At 38.5% G+C, this 26955-nt stretch overlaps 1 protein-coding gene across 1 annotated transcript in view; it reads left to right on the top strand.

Moving 5' to 3' along the window:
- The window catches only part of EPHA3 (EPH receptor A3), a 212935-nt gene that overhangs the window by 141477 nt on the left and 44503 nt on the right, over positions 1 to 26955 (top strand). Inside the window, exons 5-8 of the mRNA XM_086463339.1 lie at positions 16042 to 16166; positions 22326 to 22488; positions 24831 to 24933; positions 25396 to 25463. Coding sequence (XP_086319465.1) covers positions 16042 to 16166; positions 22326 to 22488; positions 24831 to 24933; positions 25396 to 25463 — 459 coding nt within the window. The remainder of the gene's footprint in view (positions 1 to 16041; positions 16167 to 22325; positions 22489 to 24830; positions 24934 to 25395; positions 25464 to 26955) is intronic.

Below are 26955 nucleotides of genomic sequence, written 5' to 3'. Positions count from 1 at the left end.
TGAACAAACATTTCTTTCCATGTTTCTCACCATACACATGGGTATTTCTGCCTATGAATCCATCACCAGCCTAGTACATCAGAAGGTGCATAGCACTAATTTTCTGTAATGCAGCAATTGGGAGATTTGCCAGAGTCTGTTAAAATAAATTCAGCTGATATATGTTAGGAGTCAGTCAGTTTGCACAGCAGCTCCATTTTTGTACATAAATAGATCATGTATCACATGCATACACATATTTGCAATTTACGTATACGCATAGATGTATACACACACAAAAAGGGTCACTTTAAATGTTGCTGAAAAATTCACTCATACCTTTACAGTGACTCTGAGTCCTAGAGTCTATAATTAACAATCTCAGTAAGATTATCCTGGGGAGTTTTCAGACCTGGTGTAGAAGTAAAGGAAGGGTGTGCTTCATTGTCACTTGTAAGGTTTGAAACATCCAGACTTTGATTCTGCTATTACTGTGAATGCAAGAAGAATAATAAATTTTACAGTAGAAAACTGTTGTAAAGCCAAGATCCAGTCCCCTGAATTGAGGGAAATTCAGAATCAATTCAGAAAATTGATTGGTTTTTTTTATTTCCAACTGAGTTTTGCTGCATTTTTATTGCTCTTTGTTTTCCTTTCCTTCCAGCAAAGGTTAATGAGCATCTCTGGAAAAAAAAAAAAAAAAAAGGTCTCTTACAAAATATGGCTAGACAAGTATGACACTGTAGTATTTCTCATTCCTGTAAGTCTTTTTGTCTTTGGTGTGGAAGTAAAAGAGAAAGGGCACACGTTTCTATCTAATTTAGTTTGTTGATTATCCTCTTGATTTCACTGTAATACATGCCTTCAGTTGCCGCCTGATACAGCTTCCTCCGAATTATATTCAAGCATGCTGCTGCTTCCCGAAGAAAGCTCTCACCTCATGTCAATATGCTGCACCACACAGATGTTATATCCTAATAACACCAATCAACCCCATTTAGAAAGGGTCACTGGCTGCTACAAGAGAGGATACAGAATTCAGTACCCCTGGAGGTGGAGTGCTAATTGTGAATGTGCCAAGAAGAGGCTGACAGCCATGCTGCATTCCCTGGCCTGTTGCTAGTATGATCAGGTGTCTGGGCACAGATATTCTAGGTTTGCTGGGTTTCTGAACACAGTTTATGGACTTTTTAAAATGCATTTGTCTGTAAAGACCAGAAAGTTGTCTGTTCCTTGGAGCTTTATAAGTAACCCAGAGGGAAGAGACATCCAGTCCAAGTCAGGGCGGTTCTGCATTTACTGCCTTTGGGCTGTAGCAAGCAGAAAACACACTGGAGCCCAAGGAGTTTTTGAATGGAGATAGGGTGTAGAATTCGCTGAAGAAAGACTGATTTGGTAGGGACAGCATAATCATGCTACTGGGTAATCAGTTTACAAAAATGAGGGGTGAGTTTTTCCAATGAGAAACACAGCTTTTGGATCAGGGACATGTAGGAGTTGAATATGTTTTGCAGATGCTGCATGAGAAAGTAACAGTTTTTCTGCCCTGTCACTGCTTTTATGGTGTCACACGTTGTCATACAGGTTGTAAGGTATGAGTCAAGAATGCTGAGCAAAAAGATTAATATTTTAACCAAGGACCCAATTAATTGACTTAACAGCACTTTAAATATACATATTCTCTGCAGTGATTTTTGCAAACTAGAGGAGACAAGGAGAACTTTCAGAACTTTCAGAAATCTATACCATTAGCAGATATTGATCTATCAGGTACGTCTTAGGAAGCCTTGGCTATTCCACTGGTATTGCAGCACACACAGTGCTGTCCCCATCCTTTCCTTCTGACAGATCTGGTGAGAAAATTCGCCATCCCAGAAGCGGTTCTGTTTGTTTGATCTAAAATCTGTTTGCTTTGTTTTGTTTAGCTTTGTACTTGTTAGTTCTACCAACTATAAACTCATGCAAACAATATGATAGTGGCATGTCTAATAAATAATATATACAGTTCTCACTGTATTTATTGTGTAAAACAAAACAAGTACTCAAAGCATCCTCAGCCTGTTAAAACTTGGGAAACTCCCAAAGTGAGCAATAACAAATAAAACTTGCTGTGTCCCTGAAGGTGGCTGCACTTTCTGTCTAACAAAAAATGTGCCATCTGTGTAAGTACAATCCATATAAGACTGTTCGATATAAGCATATACCTAATGATAAAAATTTATTTAACTGCTTAAGAGCTAAGTCAGAAACAACTAGCATTCACTGGCCTTTACCTTTAAAGTCTCTAGTTTTACCTGGAGAAGGTGTTAGAGTTGGTTTGTAAAGAATTCTTATTCTAAGTCTGTGTCCTAGAGTTGAATAAGATGATGTATAAAACTGATAGAGAACATTTCCTCAACAGTCGCGTATTTGGCCCTCTTGAGAAGCTTAGAGGCTTTGTATTTTCCTAACTTTCCCGTATGTAATTCTGGTGAGCTTCCTCCAGCATGCTATTTTCAATGTCAATCTTTAGCATTCCTGTAGCTGAGTACATCCTGCACCTGGGGAAGACTAACCCCATGTGCCAGTACATGCTGGAGGCCAACGGGCTGGAAAGCAGCTTTGCAGAAAAGGACCTTGAGGTCCTGGTGGAGCATCTAGGACTGCAGTAGGAAGAGCATGACCAGCAGGTCGTGGGTGGTGATCTTTCCCCTCTACTCAGCACTGGTGGGTCCACATGTGTGTCCAGCTTAGCCCTGGCCCAGTACAAGAGACATGGATATACTGAGGCAAGACCAGTGAAGGGTCACTAAGATGATTAAGGGAGAGAAACATCTGTCATGTGAGGAGAAGCTGAGAAAGGTGAGACTGCCCAGCTTGGAGGAGAAGAGACTCAGGTGGAACTTATCAGTCTATATGAAGGCCTGATGGGAGGCTGTAAAGATGACCAGAGCAAGATTCTCCTCAGTGGTACTTAGTGACAGGACAAGAGGCAATGGTCACCAACTGAAATACAAGGAGTTCTGTTTAAACATAGGGAAAAAATGGTTTACTCTAAGTAAGATTGAGCACTGGAACAGGTAGCCCAAAGAGATTGTGGCATGTCCATCTGTGGTGGTATTCAAAACCCAGTTAACAAAGATCCCAAGCAACCTGCTCTGGGTGACTGCTGAAAGCAGGGAGTTGGACCAGGTGATCTGCAGAGGCCCCTTTCCACCTCAATCCATGTGTGATGATTGTGTGCAAAGAGGATAGCAGCAACTGTAAGGAGACCAGGTAAGGGACTGATCAGTAATTACTATCCTCTTTTATCTCTGACCTCTTTTATCTCTGACCTTTTCATCCACATAGCAAGGCCTCCTTAATGAAATTTGTGGGAGTAAACTCATGCACTTACTCAAGTTGGAGAGAGAGTAAACCTATGGGTGTAGAGGGGCTGTAAACTTCAATATCCGTACCTCAAAGAAATTCAGGAGAGTATTGCTGAATCTTTTTTTGGGGGTTGGGTTTTTTTTTTTTTGTATTTAGCAATGATAACCTCAAAACTCTTACCATTTGTCAGAGCACATAAGGTTTATTCATACATAAATATGGAAAACTGCAGTAGGATCGGCTTATTTTACAGAGTACCTTCATAAGACTAGGTGGCTTTACAGGGAGAGATTTGATTTAGTTAAATTGCCTGTGGGTTACCGCCTCCTTCGTAAGCTCTTTCATCCAAAAGCCTGCGGGATCCAGTCTTATTCATCTGTGTATTGTACAGCATTATTGTATGCTATCGTACTCCAGCAAACAGCTATGGTACTTCCCCTTAGAGTCAGCAAGGAGTAAACTGAGATCTACTTTCCGCTAACTAGCTTTCCCCATGTGAATATTAGGGTGCCTGATTACAGGGGGAAGTGGTTTTAAATTGCATGTGAGCATTTCAGTTAAACTACTGCAAACCTTTGCATAGTCACACTTGTGTTACTCTAAGAATTAGTTTTTTCTATTGTTAATGTTAAATTACTTGGGACACTCTAAAGGAAAAGTGCCTGTTTGGGGATTTGAACTGATCTAAACAAATTAGTTTATAAACAAGTTTATGTTACACTAGTACAGTTTTACTACGGAGAGAGATAATTAATGTTTGAAGATGTCTTTGGGCTTCCTTGCTGTAAGAACTGTGTAAGCTCTAGAATATTAACTGCTGTCCCAAGAGAGCTTGTCTGCAGTTTTATCTTTCATTTCCATGTACCATATTCAAATGGGTCTGAGTCACCATGTAGGGTAGCAAATCCATTTGTCCAGGTTAGACTGGAGGGGCCCCAGGGGCAAAGAAAAGAGAATGAGCAAAATCAAAACCTTGTACATGGTAGGTGGGAACAAGAGGGTTAAGTCTGCGACCATCTTTTTGTGACAGCGTTTTCCTGGATAGAGTAGCTACTCTGTGTTGGGCTAAATATTCTGTCTCCAAACCCCAGCTTTGCACGTGCGTCTTCCTGAGCTCTTACCTGTTCTATTATTTCCAATATGATACAGTGTCCACGGTTCCAGCAAAATAACTATTATCAACAAAGGTCAGTGAAAATAATTAAATTTTCTGTATTTTCCAAGTATACCCGTGCTGATGCCCAAGTCTTTTTTTTTTTTTTTTTCATTTTTTTATACCTCAGGTCTTTAAAGCATTCCTGCTTGATAATAAAATAGACTGTTTTCTTTTAATCACCAAAAGCACAGTGTGGCAGCTTTAAATGTGGTTTTATGTTTGATTAGTTCTTAAGGACTTAAGGCCTTGTAAACCAAGGTCTCAACAGTGCAGCTGCGAATGGTGGCAGCAACTGAGTTCAGCTACAATAAGCCAGTGTCAGTACTAGATCGATTCCAAAGATTTCTGTGCTGTCACATATCCTGGTGTCAGGAGAGGAACAAAGGGGACATGTTGTAACAAGAGACTTCCTCAAACTCTGCTCTCAGTTCAACCCAGCTCTTCTGCAAAATCCACACAGGATTCAGATACTTGCAAAGAAAAAAAAAAAAACAACCTACAACCAAAAAAATTGGAGTATAAATAGGAATCTCCACTTACCTGCTGTAGAAAGAAATGCAAAAGAAACACTGGAGGCTTTTTGTGGGCTAAATTCTACCTAGAAATGTCAGTCTTTTCCTAATAACTATGGCAAGTGATTATGTTACTCAATTAAGTGCGTAAACCTGAGTTTTGGTCCCCCCACAACTCATTTGTGCACTTCTAAATTGTTGATTCCTTTCTCTGTATGGCTTTTCTCATACAAGAAGCTTAGAGAGAAAACCACCCCTGGATCCAAACCAAGGCATCTATGCACAGCTGTAGTATAAAGAATAACAAAAAAAACAGATATACCCTATATAATCTCTGATTATCAGGAGTCTACTCCTTTTATCTTTTGTATTTCTAAAAGCTGTAAAGCAGAACATTTCATGTAGCCTGTTTAATTGTCTTGCTTAGTCATTTAACCCATGCGTGTAAAGGTGTAGGGAAATAGATGACTGCAGTAGTAGATGTGCATGTGCACCTACATGTGGTAGTATTAGGTCTGAAAGTTGACTCTCTAATCTGTTTTTCTCTCTTATTTTTTTCTGGATTAATGAATAACAATGTGATAAAGACGCATCAACCAGATATTTTCTTCAGGTGTAAACACACAGCCCAATCTATTATATACATTGAATCAAATTTATTTTTACTCCTCTTTCTGTGTCTTTCTTAAATGTATTAGCTGTCAAATCTAACAGTTTTGAAACACAGAAGGGATAGGTTTGTTTAAGGAGAAGGTAACCAATAAGGCACTATGGAGTTTTTGCAAGAGGCTAGGATGACAATTGTTAAAAAAGCGCTTGAGAACAAAATTGAGCACTAGGTACAGAAAACAGGATCATTGGGAGGAGAGTCTTAAAGGGCAGATGTAGCTGGTTTGTAATATCTTGATCTGCATGTGTCATTTGCAAGTTGAAAATTTCAAGCCATCCTTTAGTTTCAGCTTGGGGGATAAACATTTAAAATGGAGAAAGAATCAGTAATTTTTTTCCGTGCCATTGTAAGCAAAGACTCACTTGGCTTCCAGGAAAAGTTGTTAAAAACTCCTCAGAACTAGAATTTTATATGCCTGAAATCTGTGGCTTCAAGGGAATAAATTCAGCACCAAGTTGAGCACCAAGATTTATTTCAATATATGTCTTTGATTACTTGCGGGAACTGTGATGCTGTTTATGTGTTCAGCCTTTATTCTGTTAAGCTAGACTGCACTGTCTTCAGCAACTTGCAAATGACGTGTGGTGCTCCCTGTTTGAATAAAATCCATATTTAGAAAGGTTTGTGTGCACTTTAAAATCTATGTCCCAAGACAGGTCTCTTAAGTAGATCTATCTTCTAAGAGAGACAATTTGAGAAAGCCACAGATGTTTGGTGCATGATATATTTCTTTCTTTCCCTATGGTCCTTATAAAAAGGACAAGAAGATAGACTTATTAAAAGTGAGTTAATGACATGATGTAGGGAGTCTCTGGTTCACTGACTGTTTTTACAGCTGTGCCCCATTACATACTGAATACCTAGGACATGCTTGGTTTTTTGAATGACATTTATCTTTTGTGTTTCAAACATTCCTGGCATAAATAAAGATTTTACGCTTTTCAAATGTGTTTTACAGTTCAGCCCAGGAGCTATTCAAGGATCATTTTAACTCAATAAAACTCCTCCTTTAGGGATATAAAAGGGAAGTGTTTTAACAGCGTCACTCCATGCATAGCCTGTTATTAGTTAGAGACATTCTGCCTGCAAAGCCTTTGATCCCATTTCCCCTGAACGTCAAGGAAGCTCTGCTGAGGCTTCAAAGTCATTGACATACATTGGTCTCTTCTGTGTGCACACAGTCCTCACGTGAATGCTCATGACCTTAGTGAAAGTTTGCAGGTGAAGTTTGTGGCTCAGCCAGTGTTTTCACTTCCAATGCTTTTAGCTACCTTTTCCAGAGGTCATAGAGAAGTTGTATTCAGCAATCAGTGGATAATCATTTTCTCTACTGTCTCTATTTCAGTCTTTAACATAATGCTATGTATGAATTCTCATTTAATACCTTGGTTTGGTAAAACAGTAAAAATAAAGAAATGTAGGTGTGCTGTGTGCTTAGCGTTCAGTTAAATAATATTCCTTAGAGTTCTGGCTCCCCTTCCCCTATGTGTGCTAGCGTTCTCAGTAATCACTGAGGGAAATTGTCTGTGTTCCGATTGTAAACAAAGCTATCAACTTGCCTTGCTTCTTGAAGCTCTTCCATCTAGACAATATGCAGGCTGGGGACAGCTGGGAAAAAAATGTTTCTTTGGGTTTGGGGACTACTCCTGTCAATGGGCATTATTAATGAAATAGTTATTTTAAAATGTTTTAATATAAAACCAAATTATAGTTTCAAAGTTATGCACCCCTGTGTGTTGCAGTCTTCACATACAGGAAGCCTTGGTTTTACTCAAGGCCAACTACATAAGCTGATCTGAGCCTGAGGATGTGTCATCCCACTCGTGAAGACAGGTACCCTCTGAAGCCAGTAGACCTTCTTCTGAAAAATAAAGGCTTTGCTTCTTCTCACTAGTGCCAACTTTCCAGTCTTGAGAAGTGAGCGTCCTCAGAATTTGTAAGCTTGACACCAGAAATCCCTGAAGGCAGTTATATTTCTTTGCTTCTTTTTATCTTTCTTGCAATGTCTAATTGTACAGTAGAATATGTATTTTCTTTCCAGCATTCCTTCTAGAAAACTATGCTTCTATATATAAAGAAATTGTTTAAAACCAAACAAAAAATAAAAGTTAAATCACCCCAAAATCCAAAAGAAAGTGAAAGGAGGTGTGATCACCTTTCAGGTCTGTTCCATCAGAGATTCTCCTGTCCTGGTTAACCTTTCCAAAAGCAATTGGTCCAAAGCCATCCAAAGAACGACAGGGCAAGAAGTATGAGAAATATTGTTTCCATTCACAATATTTTCTGACCAGGATGAAAAGACTGTGATTGAACTTCCTGACAGATCAATTCAGGAGCTTTTGGTGATTACTTAAGACAAGAGAAATAATTTATATCATAAACTACTTATCTGAGGGCAGTTGTCTTCTCCAGTTTTGGATATTGGCATTTCTAGAGATGGTTCTTAAGTATACTTAAATTATGAATGGGATTTCTCTGGTTGAGGTAATAACTAAACTTTCACAGAAAGGGAAAGCCTACTCAGCACCTGAGAGTTGACATTATGGGTATGTTGAATAAATTCTTCTTTCTGAAGACTTCACACCAGGAATCCTGAGGCTCTAACGTCCTGTAAAGTAATGTAACAATGGGGTAGGAAAAGCAAAGAAAAACTGTTTATTTTTAACCGATACGGTCTTAAACACATTCAGTGAAAAATACGAAGTATTGTGAAGCTCCCACCATCACTATCTCAAACAGAACAGAAAGAATAACATTTGTGTTATGAGTACCTTTGGGCTGAATCCTTATGAAAGCATATACGGCATTTGTCTCTTCTCGGAAGTAACAGCTGTGAATGCCATGGCACCATAATTTTCAGCTTCTGAAGCGAGTGCCTTGTGCAGCCTGATACTTCCCAAGTGGACATAGCGTTTCCATGATTTATTACACACATGTTAAACATATGAGCAAGTCTAATGTTTTATCTGTAGAAGGCACTTGCTATCTCTTTTAATAGAAAGAGGGAGAAATGAGAACATGAATGTGCAACGCTTAATGAAGTTTGCTTTTAATTTGGAATTTATTTGTAAGAGTGAGAAATGAGCTCTGATAATCACTTGTCCAGTGACAGCTGCTGCCCAGAAGGTTGCCTTTCTCCGTACTTGAGAGCAAAATCAAGCAGCTGCCTTTTAGTGTAATTTCTGCTGAAGCTGCTTGTTTTCCCCTTTCCAGTTCCCTGCTGCCTTTCCTTCACAGCACCTGTGCAATGATTACAGCCGCTCTGGAGTCCGTGACCACAGCCAGGAGTTCACCAGCTTCCAGATGCATTTGGGTCCTTCTGTCATAGTGCAGGCAGTCATCCAGTAAAATAGCCATGAACAAATCAGTCTCTGAAATTGTCCTGTTTCTGGAAGGAACATACACAGCTCCCACAGACAGCTTTGTTTCATCCGAAGTTAGCCTGCTTCTATTTGTTCTTAAAGTTTTGTCCTATTTCTTTTGTTCCACATTTTGATGTGTGTAAATGCTCAGATCTTGATAGCCCTCTCCTAGAAACTGGGAATGTTTTCACCCACTTCCTTACGATTGCATCTAGATGATCTTTCAAAGTCCCTTCCAACCCTTAACATTCTGTGATTTTGTAATTCAGCCAGGATCCAGTGTGACTTGTACACTGACATGGGCCTCTTGCTGTTGGAATGACTAGACTCCCTGATGCCTGGTCCCTGGTGACATGAAAGCACAGGGAAGGTGCGTTGCTTTCTACCTGACAGTCTCCTAATGATGTTACAGAATCAGATGATTTTTTACAGCCCAAGTCGTAAAAATATATTGAGCCTGCTTCAGCTCAAGGAAAAGGTGCAGGAACACAAACACAAGTACTGTGCTAGTTTAACTACATGTCCTGGAGATTAAAGGGCAAAGGACTGTGTCTGCCTGCACATTGAAGAGGTGGGTAATTGTATCTGGAAGAGGAGCGTGTAGGGTTTAGCAAGTTTCCGAAGTGTTGTGAAAGTGTAACTGTTTCCTCCTCCCCCTGCCTCCTGGGAGGCATCTGGGGACCCAGCACTGACTGAGCCTTCTTGGAATGTGCCTGTGGGATCAGCCTTGCTCCAGCACAACCCCATAGAGGGAGGCAGCACCTTTTACTGCACTTAATGGTGAAAGTAAATAGTAATGCCATCAGAGGAGGCTTGAAGTAATGCAACTCCTGCTTTCTGTGAGTGGGCTTCTATAATAAACTCCTTAGATGTTAATCCACAGATTAGATGTTGGAGATGCAAAGGATCCAAGGGCAAGCGTAGCAGTTCACAGAGACATCATATTAATATGATCATGTCATGCAGATGTCAATATACCAATTTGCAAGTCAATACTTAGGACTCTGTCATGAATTGAATGCTGCTTGGTAGTCGAATAGTTGAATAAACCTAAAGATAGAAAAGCTGGTTGACAAAAACCCAGATCTTGGGTTGTTGTTACATGAGTATATTGTGCTTGTGCAGCATTCTGAGCCGTGCCAGACCAAGCCATGTGTGGGCGCCTAATGCTTGCTCCAGCATAGGTTCTGTCCTGTATCCTGACTCTGTGGATGTGACTCTCATTTAAAGGCAGAGAAACTGCCTCTAAGCTAGAGATCAGCTTATTCATTCAAACTTTGGTATTTCCATTTTGACTTGTATGATAGTTTTGTGGTTTGGACACTGGTCCTATAAGACTTACAGATTTGGGGTTGGGTCCCAGCAGATCCTACTGTCAGAGGCTGCAAATCTAATTTTCAGATTATGATCTTTATTTACGACTCTCATTCTACATTGCCTCCTATGGGCATCACAGGCATTAAAAAAATTTATACATTATATCAGATGACATTACTATGATTCGATAATAAAATCATCAGTTTTCTAAAGAAAGAATAAGGAACAAGCCTTCCATTTATTCAGCAGCACAGAAGAAGTTGCAATTTGGGTAATACAGTCAGTTCTGCTGGCTCAGATATGTTCTTGATCACCATCTTGCAGGACAGTATGGAACATTTTACTCTCTGATACTGATAGCTGCTTGCAAGCAAAAGCTAGAAGTAAGGAGGCCATAATCATTTCAGAATGAAATCCTTCCCTAAAATATAATTTGTGATCTAGAGACCTAAGCAAGAAACAATGGTGCTCTAAATGTTTCAGCAGTTGTACACACATGGCTTCCCAAAGTTAATACTGAGTTCTCTCTGTCACAGGACAGGGAATTTTCTTCCAATCTATATATATACATCTGTAAGCCAGTCACATATGAAAACAATAACCAAGGAATAAGGAAAAAGTCAATAAGGAGATTTATATACCGCTGCTATTAAACTGGAGGAAAACAAATGATCTGTTGGGGTCAGTTTCAATGGGAAATCAATTTGAGCAGAGTTTTATTGTCGTCTCTGCTAGATTCTTCATGTTATTTGCTTGCACCTTTAATAGTCATGACTGAGGAGGTTTTTACACTTGTGAGTCTAAGCTCCCTGGATCATTCTGTTCGTTACCTTTTCAACATCCACATTCCCACTTGTCACAAATGCTACCTAACAACATTGAGTGCTCAAAGTACATTTCCTCTTGTAACTCTAGGGAGTTCTGAATGTTCATATTAACTGCTTAAACTAGTCATAAACCAGTTAGACTGTAGTACCAGGCAAATATTAACTATCTAATGCATAAAAATGTCTCTATATGCATTGCATGTGACTATTGAGACTAAACCTTTTAATGCATGGCCACACAAGCCTGAAGTTAATTACAAAAAACCCCACTCTTATTCAGTGAAGAAGTTAAGGGTACTATTATGTTAATTGAAACAGCCATAAAAATGTAAATACATACAGATATATGAGCCACAGGGCTTATCCAAAAATTACTGAAACAGCATTTATTCAACCTCTTAGTCTAAAAAAGTACCCTCCTTAAGTTTTACCATGAAATGTATGTTTTCTAAATGATAAATTAACTTAACTTTGTGTTGCTATTGATGCTTTAATGTAATTTGAAAAACTTGAATTTATCCTAAAAAACTTCATAATGTGTCATTATTTGCTAACCCATACTAAAAAATGTTTTTTATCAGTGGGAGCTGCAGATGTTTAAAATATTTGTTATAGTATTCTCTTGTTGTGCAATCTAATTGTCTTTTAATTTAAGAAAGGAAAATCCTGGAACTGCAATGAAAAATGACTGTTCTAAATATGAAGTACTTCTCTTCCTTTTCATAGCCTGATTTTTAATTTGGTCTGGTGTAGTTGTGTAGTTATTTAATGTTTTTCAGGAAACAGGAAGCTCTTGGTTCCTTCTTCCTCGTACAGAAGACTAAGGACTATATGCATTGCTGCTTATGGTGATGCCTTCGTTATTTAATGGTTTATAATGTTAACTTCCTTTCCTGCAGTTTCTTTCTGCTGGGTTTTCAGACTCTTTTAAGTAAATAGTAAAATACAGTAACTGAGCTACTCTGGTGAGAAGGGAGGATTAGTTGTGTTACAAAATGGAAATTAAGGCTGACTTCTGCTTAGACACTTTTTAGAACATCATTTATAAGTTTTCGTTTATTACATTGTATTCTAGGGATGCACGCAAAAATAAATTATATCGTCCAAACATCAAGTTGTTCCTCCCAACTGCACCCCAGCCCTGGGCTGTGGCCATAGGTCAGGAAGGCACCTCTGTTGTCACATGACTGTCCCTGTGCAAGACAATACATACTTACATGTTACCTTAACTCTTACCGTACCTTAACTCCATTGATTGCAATAGATTTAAGTGTGAACTTAGAAGTCATCTGAACAAGGTGTTTTCTTAAATTAAGGTTTAAGGACTTTTAACACTTTTCGAATTTGCCTACCTTAAAGGTATAGCAGAAAAACAAAGAAGATTGCATTAAGATTTAAAATGTTAACAGTCTAGCTTCTTGCAGACCAGCAAAGAAAGGTTATGCCATGTGCTGTGCTGATAATTTTTTCATTTTATCTCATCTTGGTCAAACCATTTTATCTCATCTTGATCAAACCAAAGTGCGGCATGTGTTCATCAGTCAATCCTGTGTGTTAGTAGAGGAGACAGTTCTGGATGCAGGCAAAGAAAAAATTTAGAAGAGAGAGACATGCATTAATTTCAGTTGTACAGGGCAGCAGGCACAGCAGAAAAGCCAGGCCACCTCTGTCTCTTGGTGTACAGCGTAGTCTGGTTTGGGGAAAGCTGGGTTGCTGCTGCTCCTGTGACAGACCGTACAGGGTGGCAACCCCTCCAGGCACAGGTCCTGACTCCTTTGCCCCTGTCCACGAAGGATCTGCAAAGCTGGCTGTCAGGGATGCTCACTTCAAGATTTATGCTTATATCCCTCTACTCCACTTTTTGCAGAAGGAGGGTCCCGGTGCTAAAATCGTCCCAAGAGCAGCACAGTTTGGTTTCATCTGTGCTTTGAAGAGCTGTAGGCATGACATAGTGCCAGGAGAGGAGCTGCTGGAAGAGGTTCTTGTGAGAGCTGTCCTCTCTAGCACTCTCTTTTGTCAACAGAAATACAGAGGGGGATCAAAGTCAACTATTGCTTGTAAAGTCCAATGTGAATATATGGAGATGAGGGGAACAAGCAGGAAAATTATTAAATCCGTACCCAGATATTGAGTCTTTATTTTTAACATCCTGTGTGCTTCAAAATTAAAATGTTTAGATGATATGGAAGGTAATTTAACAAGATAAAAAAATATACAAGATTAAAAATTAAAATTTTTACAAATACATATCTTCCCTCCGAACACAAATAGTGTGGTTTATCCTCTGGAAATAAATAGTTGACCAGTGAAATATGTGGAGACACTGTTCCTTTATGCGCTGTAGATTAATGTCTTAGAACTAGGTAACTTTTGTAATCTACATAGTTAAAATAAGATGATGATTTAAACAGATTTGGAATACATGAATTCCATAGCTCAGAGGTTCAGTAGCTGTTGGAGCGGCCTGGCGTGCAGCGCTGTGTTGCAGAACTCAGACCTGTTCTGTGCGTGGGATTAAAGGTGCCTGAAACTTTGTGTTCACCATGATTATCCATCTCCCCTCCGTTTGCCCATGGGGTGGGATGCTGTCTCTTCCAGATGCTCTGTATGTGTAATTTCTAAGCAGCTTTGGGAACCCCAGGGATTAGAAAAGGTATATGAATGTTTTATAATGTTATTGATAACTGCAGAGCAGACGCTTTTCTAATAAACTGCTGAGAGATAAGTTACTGGTAGCATCTGCAGAGATGTGTGTAAATGAGATCAAAATAATTAATACTGTGTTAGAAGAAAGCTTTTTTTAAAGCACATCTGTATTGGAGCGTATAAGATTATTTCAGCCTGCTCTGAGAATGCGTAATAGCACAAATTACCATAATTTATTAGGGGAAAAGCCATTTCTGTTAATCATATATTAATTATTTATAAAATCTGTATTAATGCTACCTTAATGGGAAGTGTTACCAGCTGGGGCACTGGGCTTGGCAATCTATTCATATACAGAAAAAGATGAATAGCTTGACTTAAAAAGAAGACATAAAAACGACTTACAAGAACATAAAAGCAGCACGCATGGGTATATGAGTGATCATAGAGCTGGCTATGGTAGAACAGTCCAGCCAGCTAACCACTTTGTATTTTGGCTCTAGCGCTGGTTTGTGCCTGAGTGGAATCCAATTGGAATTACTGGAGGTTGTTCATTACAAACCAGTCCCATATACCTTGCCCTAGAGCTTTTCAAGCTCTTCAGCAAGTATAAATCCGGTCAGTCTGAGTGAAATAGAAAGAGACTCTTTCCCATTCTACTTTAAAAAAACCCAAGCAACCAACCCTTCAAAATCTGATTTCAGTAATTTAAATTCATGACAAATTCTTCCTGCTTGGGAAAAAAAGGAAAATAAAAAAAAAAAAAAAAAGAAAAAGGATTTTTGCTACTTTTTAATCTTCTCAGAAAGCTATTGTGAACCATGCAACATGTGAAAATGCTGCTCAGAGGATGTGTTTTAACCCAGAGTGAACGTGGAAGTGTGTATATACAGATGTACAGGTGTATGTAGTTTTCTAGATGCTGTACTCAGAGGAGTAGATTATGAGTCAGGACTAAAAGGCATGTTTTGATGGCGGTTTAGCAAAATCAAACACAGAATGAATTTTCCAAAATTTATTTTAAATAAAACTTTTTTCTGGCTTTTAAAGTTCCCTTGCAGGAATGAAAACCCAACAGAAATGGCACTGGCTAATGCATGCAAATGTGTAATGCCTGTAAAGTGCAACTAGTTTTATATGAACAGTAAAAGCTTCATAGGATTCAGCTGAAATTAAACTGTTTAGATCAGCTAGAGCCTTTTTATTAGGATAGCACAATGTTGAACTTACAAACACGTTTGGTTTACATGTTAAGATAAAAGGCTGTTTATTCGTAAATTTTTTTTTTTTTAAGTGACAGTTGTGTCCTTTAGTGTGTGATCTGTAAGCTATCATCTGAGGAATTTTGGCCAAAGCCATGGAAGAGAAGAATTTGGATTGGGAAGCCACCCCAAAAGAAACTGAAAAATTAATTCTAAAGTTTGCATAGCTTTCAGTGAGTTCAGGAAACCTAGGCCTGGTCTTGGAACAACGGGTAGAGCTGGGTGGTCTAAAGCTGAGCTGATGTTCAAGAATCTTAGGTAATTATGATTTTTTTCTGTAACATTGATAGTACTTCCAAGTTTTGGATAGTGATTCTGTGGCATGCAATCAATTGTCAGATCAGATCAATTAATACAGATCAGAAATAAGGTTATTTTGTAGTTTATATTTTTTTCTTCAAATTTCATTTTCAAAGAAATGTGGTAAAGGAGAAGTGTATATGGATGCAATTTGTATCTGGAGAGCATACCAAATAATGTTATAAAGGAGGCTGTATTCTTCAGTGTGCTGGTGGTTATTACTAGCCATGGATAACAGGAGCTCCTTGTATGTAATGCATCCCAGTACCATTTTACACTTGCATATGAAATTGTTATCAGAGTTCTGCAGAGTCTGCTAATGATAATACTTCAGCATTATAACAGATAGGTAGTACTGTTATTTTGTTCTCTGTTTTAGTATATCAAATGTATTTCATTGCTTATGTTGTAGTAGCAGATTGAAACCATCTGCTGTCTTGCCACTGGTGTGCTAGTCTAACAGAAAATTTTCCTTGAGGCCAATGTGCTTTAAGGCATGTGTACTAGGACTATAATCCAGCTGCCGAATGTTGATACAAGTCCACACCTAATGTTCATGAGTCTTTTAAATGGAAACAATACTCTTTGCCAAGGATTGGAACAGAGATAAACTCAGTTTGCTTTTCTCTCTTCCCTCCTCCCCCCCATCCCCTTTACAGCTCCTTCCCCCATCACAGTCATAAGGAAAGACAGGACATCCAGGAACAGCGTGTCTCTGTCTTGGCAAGAACCTGAACATCCAAATGGGATAATCTTGGACTACGAGGTCAAATACTATGAAAAGGTGGGAAGACAGATTGAAGGGGAGGTTTCTGTGCTGGTAATACTGTAATGAAATTACTGAATCTTGCCTATCTTAAGTATTCAGAGACACACCTGTTTGCTCAGTGTCTGCCTCAATGACTCCAAGTGTTGGAACTGTTCCATTTTTGGTAAGGAGAACATCATGAAAATATGAGTGAAATTGTTGTGTTGTCTACCAAGTCTATCCTCAAACACATCAGAACAAATATAGAAAGTAATGCAGACAAGCTGTAATACTGTTTCTTTTTTTCTTGAGTGCGGTTTACTTGGTTCTGTTATGCTGTCGGTGTTGATACATTTGTTTGTCAGCATCCATGTGTAGCTGCTTCCCTGTGGCGCAAGCATCTTTTACACAAAAATGATTTGAAAAGAGATAGGCAATCCTTTTAGTGACTGGTTTGCACTATGAAAGTTCCCACTTCTCCTGAATAAGTGAATTCTTCATAAATGTTATGTAAATAACTACAAAGAAAATCTGCAATTAAATAGATTGTGCTTTATATTGACATTTTCATGTATTTGCGGTTGTTGATTTCTACATCCTGTATAGATCTGTATTTAGGGAAAAAATAAATCTTCCTAACAGAATGGGTTATTTTAGTAAATCTTACTAGTAGAATTGAAAAGACCATAAATTGTTGTGAAGATTGTGAAGAGCAGTACTAGCCATTTTTAGATTGGTCAGAGCAACCCTTTGATAGAATATATTGCTACTGAAGTTGACAAACTTTTAAAAAATATCATAAAGAAGGATTTAATTTAGCATTTACTAATGCTGTTTGTGTCTAGAAACCAGGCTTATATTTCATACATACCAGTGAAGACATGGGGCTAATATCCACTTAACTGCTCTTAAAAAGACTCCATGGGTATTCAGTTAATTTTTAGAAAGTTTTGTCATGGAGCTTACCAGTGGGACAATGTGGTATTCATAGGCCATGCCTGATCTCCAGCTGAAGAATGGGAATTGGAAGGCCATATTCTGAAAAGGTTCCTCCCAAATTAATATGTCGTCTGATTTTGGGTGGGTTTTTTTGGTCAGTACTTGAACCTTCAAAGACCTTGGTAAAAATCTGAACATACATAGTACTACTGGTAAAAGGGGAAAAAGAAAGCTTCCTAAACGTTTCAATTCAGTCTCACCTTACAGAGCAGTATAGACTTTCACTTTGTTTTTTTTTCTGTTGCCTCAGTGGTGTCAGGATCAAGTCTGGATCCTGGGCTTGAGAAGTAACAGAGAACAAGCTCATAGATCTGGTTGTCTTTATTTGTACATCTTCAGCACCGAAGTGATGCAGGAATTATTTAGACTCCAGTGTTTCCAATTTTTTTGTTTTGAAGAAAAGAAAATAGATACTGCCTTCTAGTAAGGCTTAGAAGAGCTGTTTACCTCACAAAGAGCCTACACTTGAAAGATCACAGAACTTAGACTGTTTTGCACAGGCCACATAATATATCTGCATAATTAACTTGTGATTCATTTGAGACCTACCTGGCCGCTCTTGCGGCCGTTGGCCGTACCTTTGTTTTCCAAGAGCTGTGGCAGCCCCAGCTCAGCTCCACCTCCAGTCTCCCCAAGTGGAAGTCATTGCCTGAAGGGCTCTGTGCCAGTACTGCAGGGTGTAACACGTGGGCGTGTTGCACATCGTGGCATTAGGGTGATCTCTCAGGTTTTATTTGCTCCAAAGGGAGAGATTTTTTCCTCTTGTGTGCATTTAATTCACTGTAGTTGAACAACTGAGAAGTTTTATTTGTATTTGTTTTGGGTTTTTTTTTGTGGTGCTTTGATCATCGTTCTACACTGAAATTGTTTTACTTTATTCAAGAAAATTGTCCTCTTCCATTATTGTTGTATGCCCAGACTGAGCATGCGGCTGCTATTCCCACTGAGTATATCCAGTCTTGTGGAGCAACTGGTTGTCATAAGACAGCTCCATAAGACAACCAGTCTTATGAGACTGATCTTGCACATGTGTTTCTTCCCTTTGAAGTCTGTGATCAAGTGTTCATATGCACCAGACAGCTTTCTTAAACCAAAGAGCCAACTGCTTGACAATAGGAGCCAGACCATTTAGAGCAAAGGGTTTTTAAAAAACAACTTTCTGACACCAGTGTTTTTAATGGGTGGTCTGCAGCCCCTTGAAGAGTCAGAAGCCTATTCCTCAGGGTTTATGAAAGGTAACTAAGAAAAGCAAATCTGTTGTCAGGAGGCTTTAATCCATTGCCCTTTTTAGGGCTGCAAATTGAAGAAGGTTGAAAACTACTACTCTGTACATGTTAAACTTACTTGAGGTCAGAGCAGCCTATGCTGGACTGTTACTCTTCATTTCTTCTCCAAACACCTTTGGAAGATGCTGCTTTTCAGTCTGAGATCTCTAAACAGCCCCCCTCCCCTCCTCTCTTGAAAAGAGAGCTTTCTTTTTAAGCGGGTCCAGTCCATTTGATTTTCTGCTTCTGAAATCATCTTGGTTGTGCTCATCAAAAAACCCACTGCTGTTAAGTGGCAGCTGCTAGGAAATAAACCCTTCACAGTTAGCAACCTGGGTATTTCTCCTGACAAGTCATACCTGATTGCTGGTAGATGATTTATGTGGAGCCTTTCTTTTCTCTCCTGCTTCTTTTTACAGGCCATACCTTTTGTAATCTCTTAGAAATTAAGTACAACATTAATAGAGCAATACAGATCAGCGCAATTCTGTCATATGCCTTGTCCATGCAAATGTGTGGTTTTTACTTTGTTAAATTGTTCTTAAATTTCAGAGAATATGTGATATTTATGGGCAACTGCATGTTACTGATATTCAGGATGTTAGAATAGATTTCAAATAAAAATAGAATGTCCTGTCTCTAAATTATGATATCATGTAGTTTTTCTAATGCATTATTGGCATAAAGTATGTGGAAAACATTTATTTTCTGCGAGGACAATTAACCTGTTCAAGTGGTTTTTCACCAGTGATTTCACTTTTGTAACCAAGAGAGAATAGAGCTTTATGTGATGTTTCTAGAGAAATTAGGAGCTACAGTTATGGGAAACTGTTTTAACTTTTTGGAATGAACCTATGGGGTTTTGATGCATAACATTATGAACTAAGAGTGACAGTTTTTCAGACTCACTGTTTGGAATGGAATTGTATTTTCTGTAAAAAATCTGTAGGACCTGGTTCTGAGTCCCCAGTTACTATTTTTTCCAAACATTCAAAAGAAATAAAATCCTTTTTCAGAGGAATGCTGTATGGAACTTCTAGGCATTTATTTTATGGTAGGGCATAACATTTTATGTTAAGTTAACAGTACCAAGTGACACCCCAGCTTAGTCCATCCATTCGGCTGTGCTGGATTTTAACTGTCTCAGCCCTCAAAGTGCCCATATTACAAAAGTCAGGCATTTTTTCTTACACAAACAGATGCTTTCTTTCCTCCTTGCCCTTGCACACATAATTATATTCTCTGGAAGGAATATCTTGTCATGCAAAAAAAGCCGTCTCCTAAATACCACACATAAACTATTAATTGCTTCATTTAAATTTGTGGCTTACAATTATGATAACTAAATCCCACACACTTTATTAAGATGAAGTCTGCTGCAAACAATGAGTGAAATTTAATTGCAGTCTCACATCACTAAAATAGATTTGCCTTTGCTATCATTGAAATTGTGTGCTCCGTAGACTGGTTAAAGCCACAAATAAATAATGAAATCTAGTTTGTGCTCTTTCTGAGACTGAAAGACTAAATTATATGCAAATGCATTTAGTTACTTTTAAACTCTTATTATTCTGGTATTGAGGATAGGTGGGCTACATGTGCTTCGTGAGGTTTGTAGGAACTGTCGTATTGACAAACAGTTCACGCCTGGTAATAAGGGGAAGCAGTACTGGGACTGTGGGTTCCTCCCAAAGATGTGTAGTCTGGTTTTGGCCTCTCAAGTGTACGTGCAGCTGATGGAGAAAATGTTCTTCCTCGTGTAATAAACATTTACCGTGCTTATCTGAAAAACGACATACCGGTCACTCTCACTAGCACTGCCACTATAAATTTTAAATGCATCCAAAATATGTCTTTTGTAAAACATAGTTTAAAATATAAAATGTCATTTGCAAATGAGACACTAACACTAGTGGGATTTGCTTCCCAGTAAAGTTTGTGTCTGGTAAACTATGCAGAATTATTCAGGAAGAATACGCTTTGTGCATCCAAGTTCAAATTTGATCATCAAACAGAGTGTTTGATTAAAGTTCTGCTTGGCAAAGACTGACTCTCCTTCTTGTATCTTCCTTCTTCTTATGGCAACTGTACTGCTGTATCTCTGAAGTTTTACTTCATCCCCAGGAAAGATAAACTTGGGCTTTTATGTGGTGTTTCACTGATTTGATTACTAGTAACATAAAAAATTACTTACAAAATACGTGTGTAAAAAGCTTACCATAAACTAAGATACTATGACATCCTCCATACCATTGTTTTAAACGTTTATTTTCCAAGTTCCATTGTGGATTATTAACAGACAGGGCCATGCCTATATCGTCCCTTGCACGTATGTATCTGCACAAGAAGGAAATGTTTGCATTTCATAAAAGCAGCCTGAAGTGAGATCGAAATGAATGTCCAGTCATAGCATACACAAAAGATTTTATGTTTTAAAGACAAGATTATTATGTCTTTGAAATTAAAATAGTTGCCTACATTCAACTTAATGATGAGATAAGGAAAGCCTGCAAAATATTATACTAGCCCTTTGTTAATTCAAAATGAAGTAATTTTATGCAAACCTGTTAGCTACTTAGAATGTCTTCCTCTAAATTTTCTCCCCTGAATTTAGAACAGAAAACTTTTTCAGGGAAGTATCGGGAAATTAGGAGGAGGTCTGATGCTGATTTCCTTTTTTTTTTTTTTTTTTTAGTGTGCAAAGAAAATGTGCCATAGTACACATTTTCATAGCCATTCTTTGAAGACTAGGTCCAGCTCACCCTATCTGAGGTTTTGATTCTGGATGGTAATTTTTAGGGAGAGGCTTAGCTGCTTTTTCTTTTTTTCTCCCCCCCCCCCCCATCCCCCCTCCCCACTCCCCTTCACTGTGATTACTCATGTGCATAATGTGGAATGTTACGTGGAGATTCTGGCAGTTTCCATAGCTGTGGTGTAAACGTTTCTGTTTCTGTATCAAAGACTGCTGAGAACAGGGTAGTTAGGCTTCTATACCACCAGAGTGAACAGTTTCTGACATCCACCTACTAACTTAGAGTAAACCTAACTTTCTTACTCTGGACAGCACTGCAGAGCAAATGCACTCAAACAACTCTAGTCACTTGAACTTTTCATGTGAAGGTGAGTTGGCTTTAACAATGAGTGTGTTGAGTATTTTCCAACTTCTGTTCTTGTGCATCAGCACTCTAGTGTTGTCCAAGTTAAAATGTGAGTATGTTGCAAGCTAGTGCAATGCCATAAGCATAGTGGGAATTAGGTAAGATTGTTTACATCTGACATACATTCTCTTAACTCAGTTTCTGCTTTCAACCAGGTGAAACTTAATTGTTTTAGTGTATTTCAGAGCATTCAAAGTATCAAGGGCAGCGTATGAAATCCCCATCACCTCCAGGATAAAAAAGATTGTGGTTGAGAACCTAAACAACTGAGATGCTCACAGTTCCCCACATGTGTGGCTGCTGTTCAAGATTTTTTTCTGAGGCAGTTCCAGCTGCCATTTTTAGGAAGATAAAAATGCTCTTTCAGTACAGGATGGCTTTAGTAACGTCTAAGTTGGCCTGTTACAACTTCCAGTTAAGTGCAGTAGGCAAATCTGGTTTATATTTTTTAAATAACATTTTAATCTTCATTTTCTCATTGTGTTACATATTATGGACAAAATGATGCAAAGCCATTTAATGAAATGTCATATACTCAGCATGTCTAGTTTTTGATTTATAGCACAAGGCCATAGAAGCTCTAATGATTTAGATTTCTTGCTAATCAAAAGATTTTTACTGATTGAAAATGAATGGCTGTACAAGCATTTGTCAGGCTTATAAATACTCAAAACACATGCTCTCCAGGTGATTTGTAGGAATTTTGTACCAATCAGCTCTTGTTTCTCTTTTTTAGGGTGTGGTTTTAATCTGATAATTTCTCTATTCAAAAGCAGGAACAAGAGACAAGCTATACTATTCTGAGAGCCAAAGGCACCAATGTTACCATCAGCGGCCTCAAACCTGATACCACCTACGTCTTCCAAATTCGAGCCCGAACTGCAGCTGGATATGGGACAAACAGCCGCAAGTTTGAATTTGAAACCAGTCCAGATTGTATGTATTTGTTCAAATGGTTTATACTGACATCCTGCCCAATTTCTGAACTGATTTGAATAGCTGCTTTCACTCCTTTTCTAGTTTAGTAAATGCAACTTATAACTATTTATGATGTGTCTTTTTGGGTAGAATTACTATATAACTTTATATTTTTATCATTAAACTTGAAACATGCTATAAAGACTATACCATGATTATCACAGGTGATATTTTCTACCCTACCCAATCTCTGCCTCGTGCCAGAATCAGTACCTTGCTAGACCATGGCTCTTACTAAGGGAGGAAGTTTGATAGAAAAACAGATTCATAGCCTTGTGCTGCTCCAAGTTTGTGGCATGGACCCTATGGACTATAAACCCCTGCTTCTAGAGAATTAACATTATATTGATCTGTTACTTCTGTGGGTCACTGTATAATTCTCCATGCTACTGCAGAGCATTGCTGATGCCTTCTACATAGCTTTGAGATGAAACTGATATGCACATGCTGGGAAGGATGGTCATGCAGTTGAGTAGCTGGTTAGGGAGATGGGCTGTTTGGGTCCCTTCTTCTCTCTGTCACTACATTTCTGGGTGGCCTTGGGGAACTTATTTACTGGTCTGGCACTCCTTTTTCTTTCTTTAATGCCTAGATAATATTATTATTTAATTGATGACCTTATAGATATTCTTTGCAAGCTCTGTTCTTACATCAGAAACACTCTTAATAGAGTTTATTATCTTAAATGTTACTTTCTCATCAGTTGGTACTATATAGTAGATCAGACCTTCTGTTTGCTAGAAGATGAAAGTGACTTAATGCATCACAAAGTCAGCCTTTGCTTAGGTACCCAGTTACCAATGTAGACTGATGATACATAATCAAAGATTGTTTGCTTTTTAGCAGGTTGGGTTTTCACAGAAGACTCATGTCTCCTGTTCAGAGTTACAGCACAACTAAGGACTATAATTCTGATACGCTTGCATAAGGCTTATTCATGTACTCATGGTAAAGCTTGAGAACCCATGATGTAAGAATTGCTCTGTTAAAAGCAACAAAATTTTGACCAAGAAAAGTAGCATCAAGCCAATTGGTCCTTCACTTGGCATCTCTGTATTTTTGAGATATGTTATGTATTTCACCCCTACTTCTTCCTCCCCCACCTCAGCTTTAATTCTGAAAAGCAAACAAGCTTCTTGTTTAATAAAATAGTTACAAATCACTGTCACAGTGACATGCAGCTTTGGCGTACTAGATGAAACAGGAACTCAAGATAGGACAAATAGGTACAGCAAGGAGAAAAAGATCAATGGCACCGATAACAAATTTCTTAATTTAGAGGTTAACGAGTTTTCTCTGCAAAGTAATATTTAAAAAAAAAAAGAAAAAAGAAAATGTGAAAAGTGACAGGAGACAGTGGTGCGCATCCCAATAACGAGCATACAAGTTACACAGATAGACCACAAATCGCATAACTTCGTTCCTGTTGACAAGTTATCATAACTACGTGAGTGCAGCTGTAGGTCTGTAATAGCCAGAGGCTTCTTCCCTAGGGTAATGGTGTGACTCCGATTTAATTTGCGGGGACCAGGAGTGCTAGCTTTCAGCTCAGTTTGGACAGCTAAGTGGAAGCATAGTGCTGAGGAGCTTAATTCTGCTATGCTCAGTGAAGTTTGATAGGTATCTGCTGAAGATTGCTCATAACACCTGAGATATAAAGGTGTCATGTCATTATATAAGCAGTCTAGCACACAAAAGCTCCATGCTTGAGGACAACAGGGAAGCATCCAACATAAGGCAGAAAATAGCCATTCTTTTTCTGTAGACATTGATTAACCAAGGATAGTCCTTCTATGTGCTTCTGCGTGCCCAGGCTTTTCACAAGCTTCACAGGGATACTGTCAAGCTTAACTGGGAAGCCTAATTCATTAAAGCACTTTCCATCATACAGAAGTGAGAGTGAGGGTGATGATTATTGACTGGCTGGGATTTCTTGCCAAGGAAAAATTCCTTACTGACCACGACAAAAATGATTGTGTGTCATGGTACGTATGTTTGTATTTACATGTATGTTTATGTATAAGTATCTGTTTAACAGCAGTTACTACAATTAGCAATGGTAAAAATCAGCAATAGTAGAAATACCTTTGGTAAATTGTCAAAGATGTCTGGAGTCTTGTTCTCTTTCCTTGTATTTGTTTGTTTGACGAAAAATTACTTAATAGTTTAAATATTTGGCAGGAGACCAAATGCTATATAGTGATGACTTAATCTGGCTGTTCCCTATATGAGTGTCAACTGTGATGTAATCAATATTATGTGTGGGGCGTTATTTATATATTTTTGTGTTAACTTTCCAGCATTCTCCATTTCCAGTGAGAATAGCCAGGTCGTAATGATTGCCATTTCAGCGGCCGTAGCCATTATTCTCCTCACAGTTGTGGTGTACGTCTTGATTGGGAGGTTAGTTTATTGTCTGGTTTGCACATTTAGTCCCGCTTGCATTTCCCCAAGGGGCCTTGATGAGCATGGCAAATTGGGTGGCGTCGGGCAGTAGCGTGGCTGGTTTGCTCCTTCTCCTTTGTCTGCTGCCCAGGAGCTCCAAATACTGTTTCATGCTCGGTAATGAGCCCACTAACGTTAGCAGCCCCAGTCATGCAGCAGTTGTTAAAAAATGCTATAAACACATTCTTAGGCAATTGTAAAATTAAACTGTAGGGGTCAAAAATCAACAAATCCACTCATTAGCCAATTTCCTCAAATTCCCTGAGAACATAACATGCCTCTATAGGGCACAGAGAATGTAAATATCATTAAACTTTCAAACAGGCATTTAATTGTGGAGGAAAAACATTTTATTCTGTTTTCACCTACAGTTAACATAAAAAATTCCCTGTGTTAATTTTTTTTCTCTGTTGCTTGTAGATTCTGTGGATACAAGAAGTCTAAACATGGCACTGATGAAAAAAGACTACATTTTGGGAATGGCCATTGTAAGTTACTGAAGCCTTTTAATGCTTCCAGATCTGTAGAATTCATCCCCTAGATAATTGATATTTTTCATTTAAAAAAAAAAAAGTTCTACCTCATTTAAACCAAGGTGAAATTGGCAAGAGAATTTTCTCTTCTCTTGTGGGTAAGGAGATTTTCCCCAAAAAATTATTCTTTGTTTCAAATTCTTTCATCTGTGTTCAGGTTAGTAATGAGCAAAACATTGCCGTCTGTGTTCAAACAACGCATGTGGTTAGCAATATGATATTGGTTCTGCTGTGCATTATTGAAATGCAGAGTGTAACATCAACTTCCTCATTATCAACTGTATAAAGTCTAAGAAATTACTTTTTTTTTTTTTTCCCCAAAACAAAATATAAAATCAATGAAACCTGTCTTGATGACTACTGAAGGGACTGTGAAAATTTCTTGCTTGACAAAGTTGAGTCACTAATAATTTAGTTTGGAATTATTCTAAGGGTAAGCTGAAAAGTGTTTTGGAGTAGTTTAATTAAGAACAACTACTAAACAAGTGTCTCAAGTTGATGGAATTTTTTTAATCCAGCTCTGTTTACAAACATGTTTTGTTCAAGTCCTGATTCCCTACTTGCAAGAATGAATATCTCTGTGCTTTCTTTGGGTATCATCTAGGACTAAGAAGAGGGTCTTGCTATTGATTTACGTTATCTTGTATCACAAAAATTGTATATAGTTAAGGATGTGAGATTTTGCTCGTCCTCAGGAATCCGGGCTATATTTGAAACATGTTCAAAAGCCAAACCCAAAGCCTATGTATTTCTGTTGTTTGCATACCTATTTTTAACAAGACTAAATGGGACTTTATTCATGGCTACTCTGGGTCATTTGGCTGTGCCCTGCGAAAGGAATGGTGTGGAGCAAGATCCCATCGAGGAGACGCTCAGCCTGGGTGTGTCTCCTGGCTGCTAGGAAAAAGTAGCTTGCTATGGCCTGTGGCTGGAGGGGAATGGCGTCCTGCAGTATTTCAGCTCCTCTCTGATCCTGGATCCTCTCTGCAATGCGCATAACCCCACAGCACTTTTCCACAACAGAGGAGCTGTGGATCGTGAAGACTAGATCACAGTCAAAGCTCCATCTATACCTTGTTTAAAATAGAAATAAAGTAGTCTTGGAACAGGAGAAGGTGAGGGGGAGGAAGGTGATGGTTTAACATTCCTGATCAGGAGTGCAGGGGGGTGCTTTTCTTGGGTTTTTTATCATTGCACTTTAGATATTTTTCATCCTTACAGGGCGAAGATAATGCCCTTCATAAACACCAAGACTGGAAATTCCTTTTTTTCACCCACAGAATTCTTGGTGTCTATCAGTAAGAAGCAGTAGTTTGTCTTTGAAACTGTTTCAGCTCGAGATAAATACCCCACTACACCATGTAAATGCTTAGCATGTTGTAAGGTTAATGTATGCGAGTGTTTTGCGCACAACAGCAGCGCTGTTCCATCTGCAAGAAAAGAGCCG

This window comes from Leptosomus discolor, chromosome 1 (assembly GCF_034619465.1).
Source record: "Leptosomus discolor isolate bLepDis1 chromosome 1, bLepDis1.hap2, whole genome shotgun sequence".
In the NCBI taxonomy this organism is placed as follows: domain Eukaryota; kingdom Metazoa; phylum Chordata; class Aves; order Leptosomiformes; family Leptosomidae; genus Leptosomus; species Leptosomus discolor.
The sequence above is the reverse complement of the archived record's forward strand: the minus strand, read 5'-3'. Positions and strand labels throughout refer to the sequence as shown.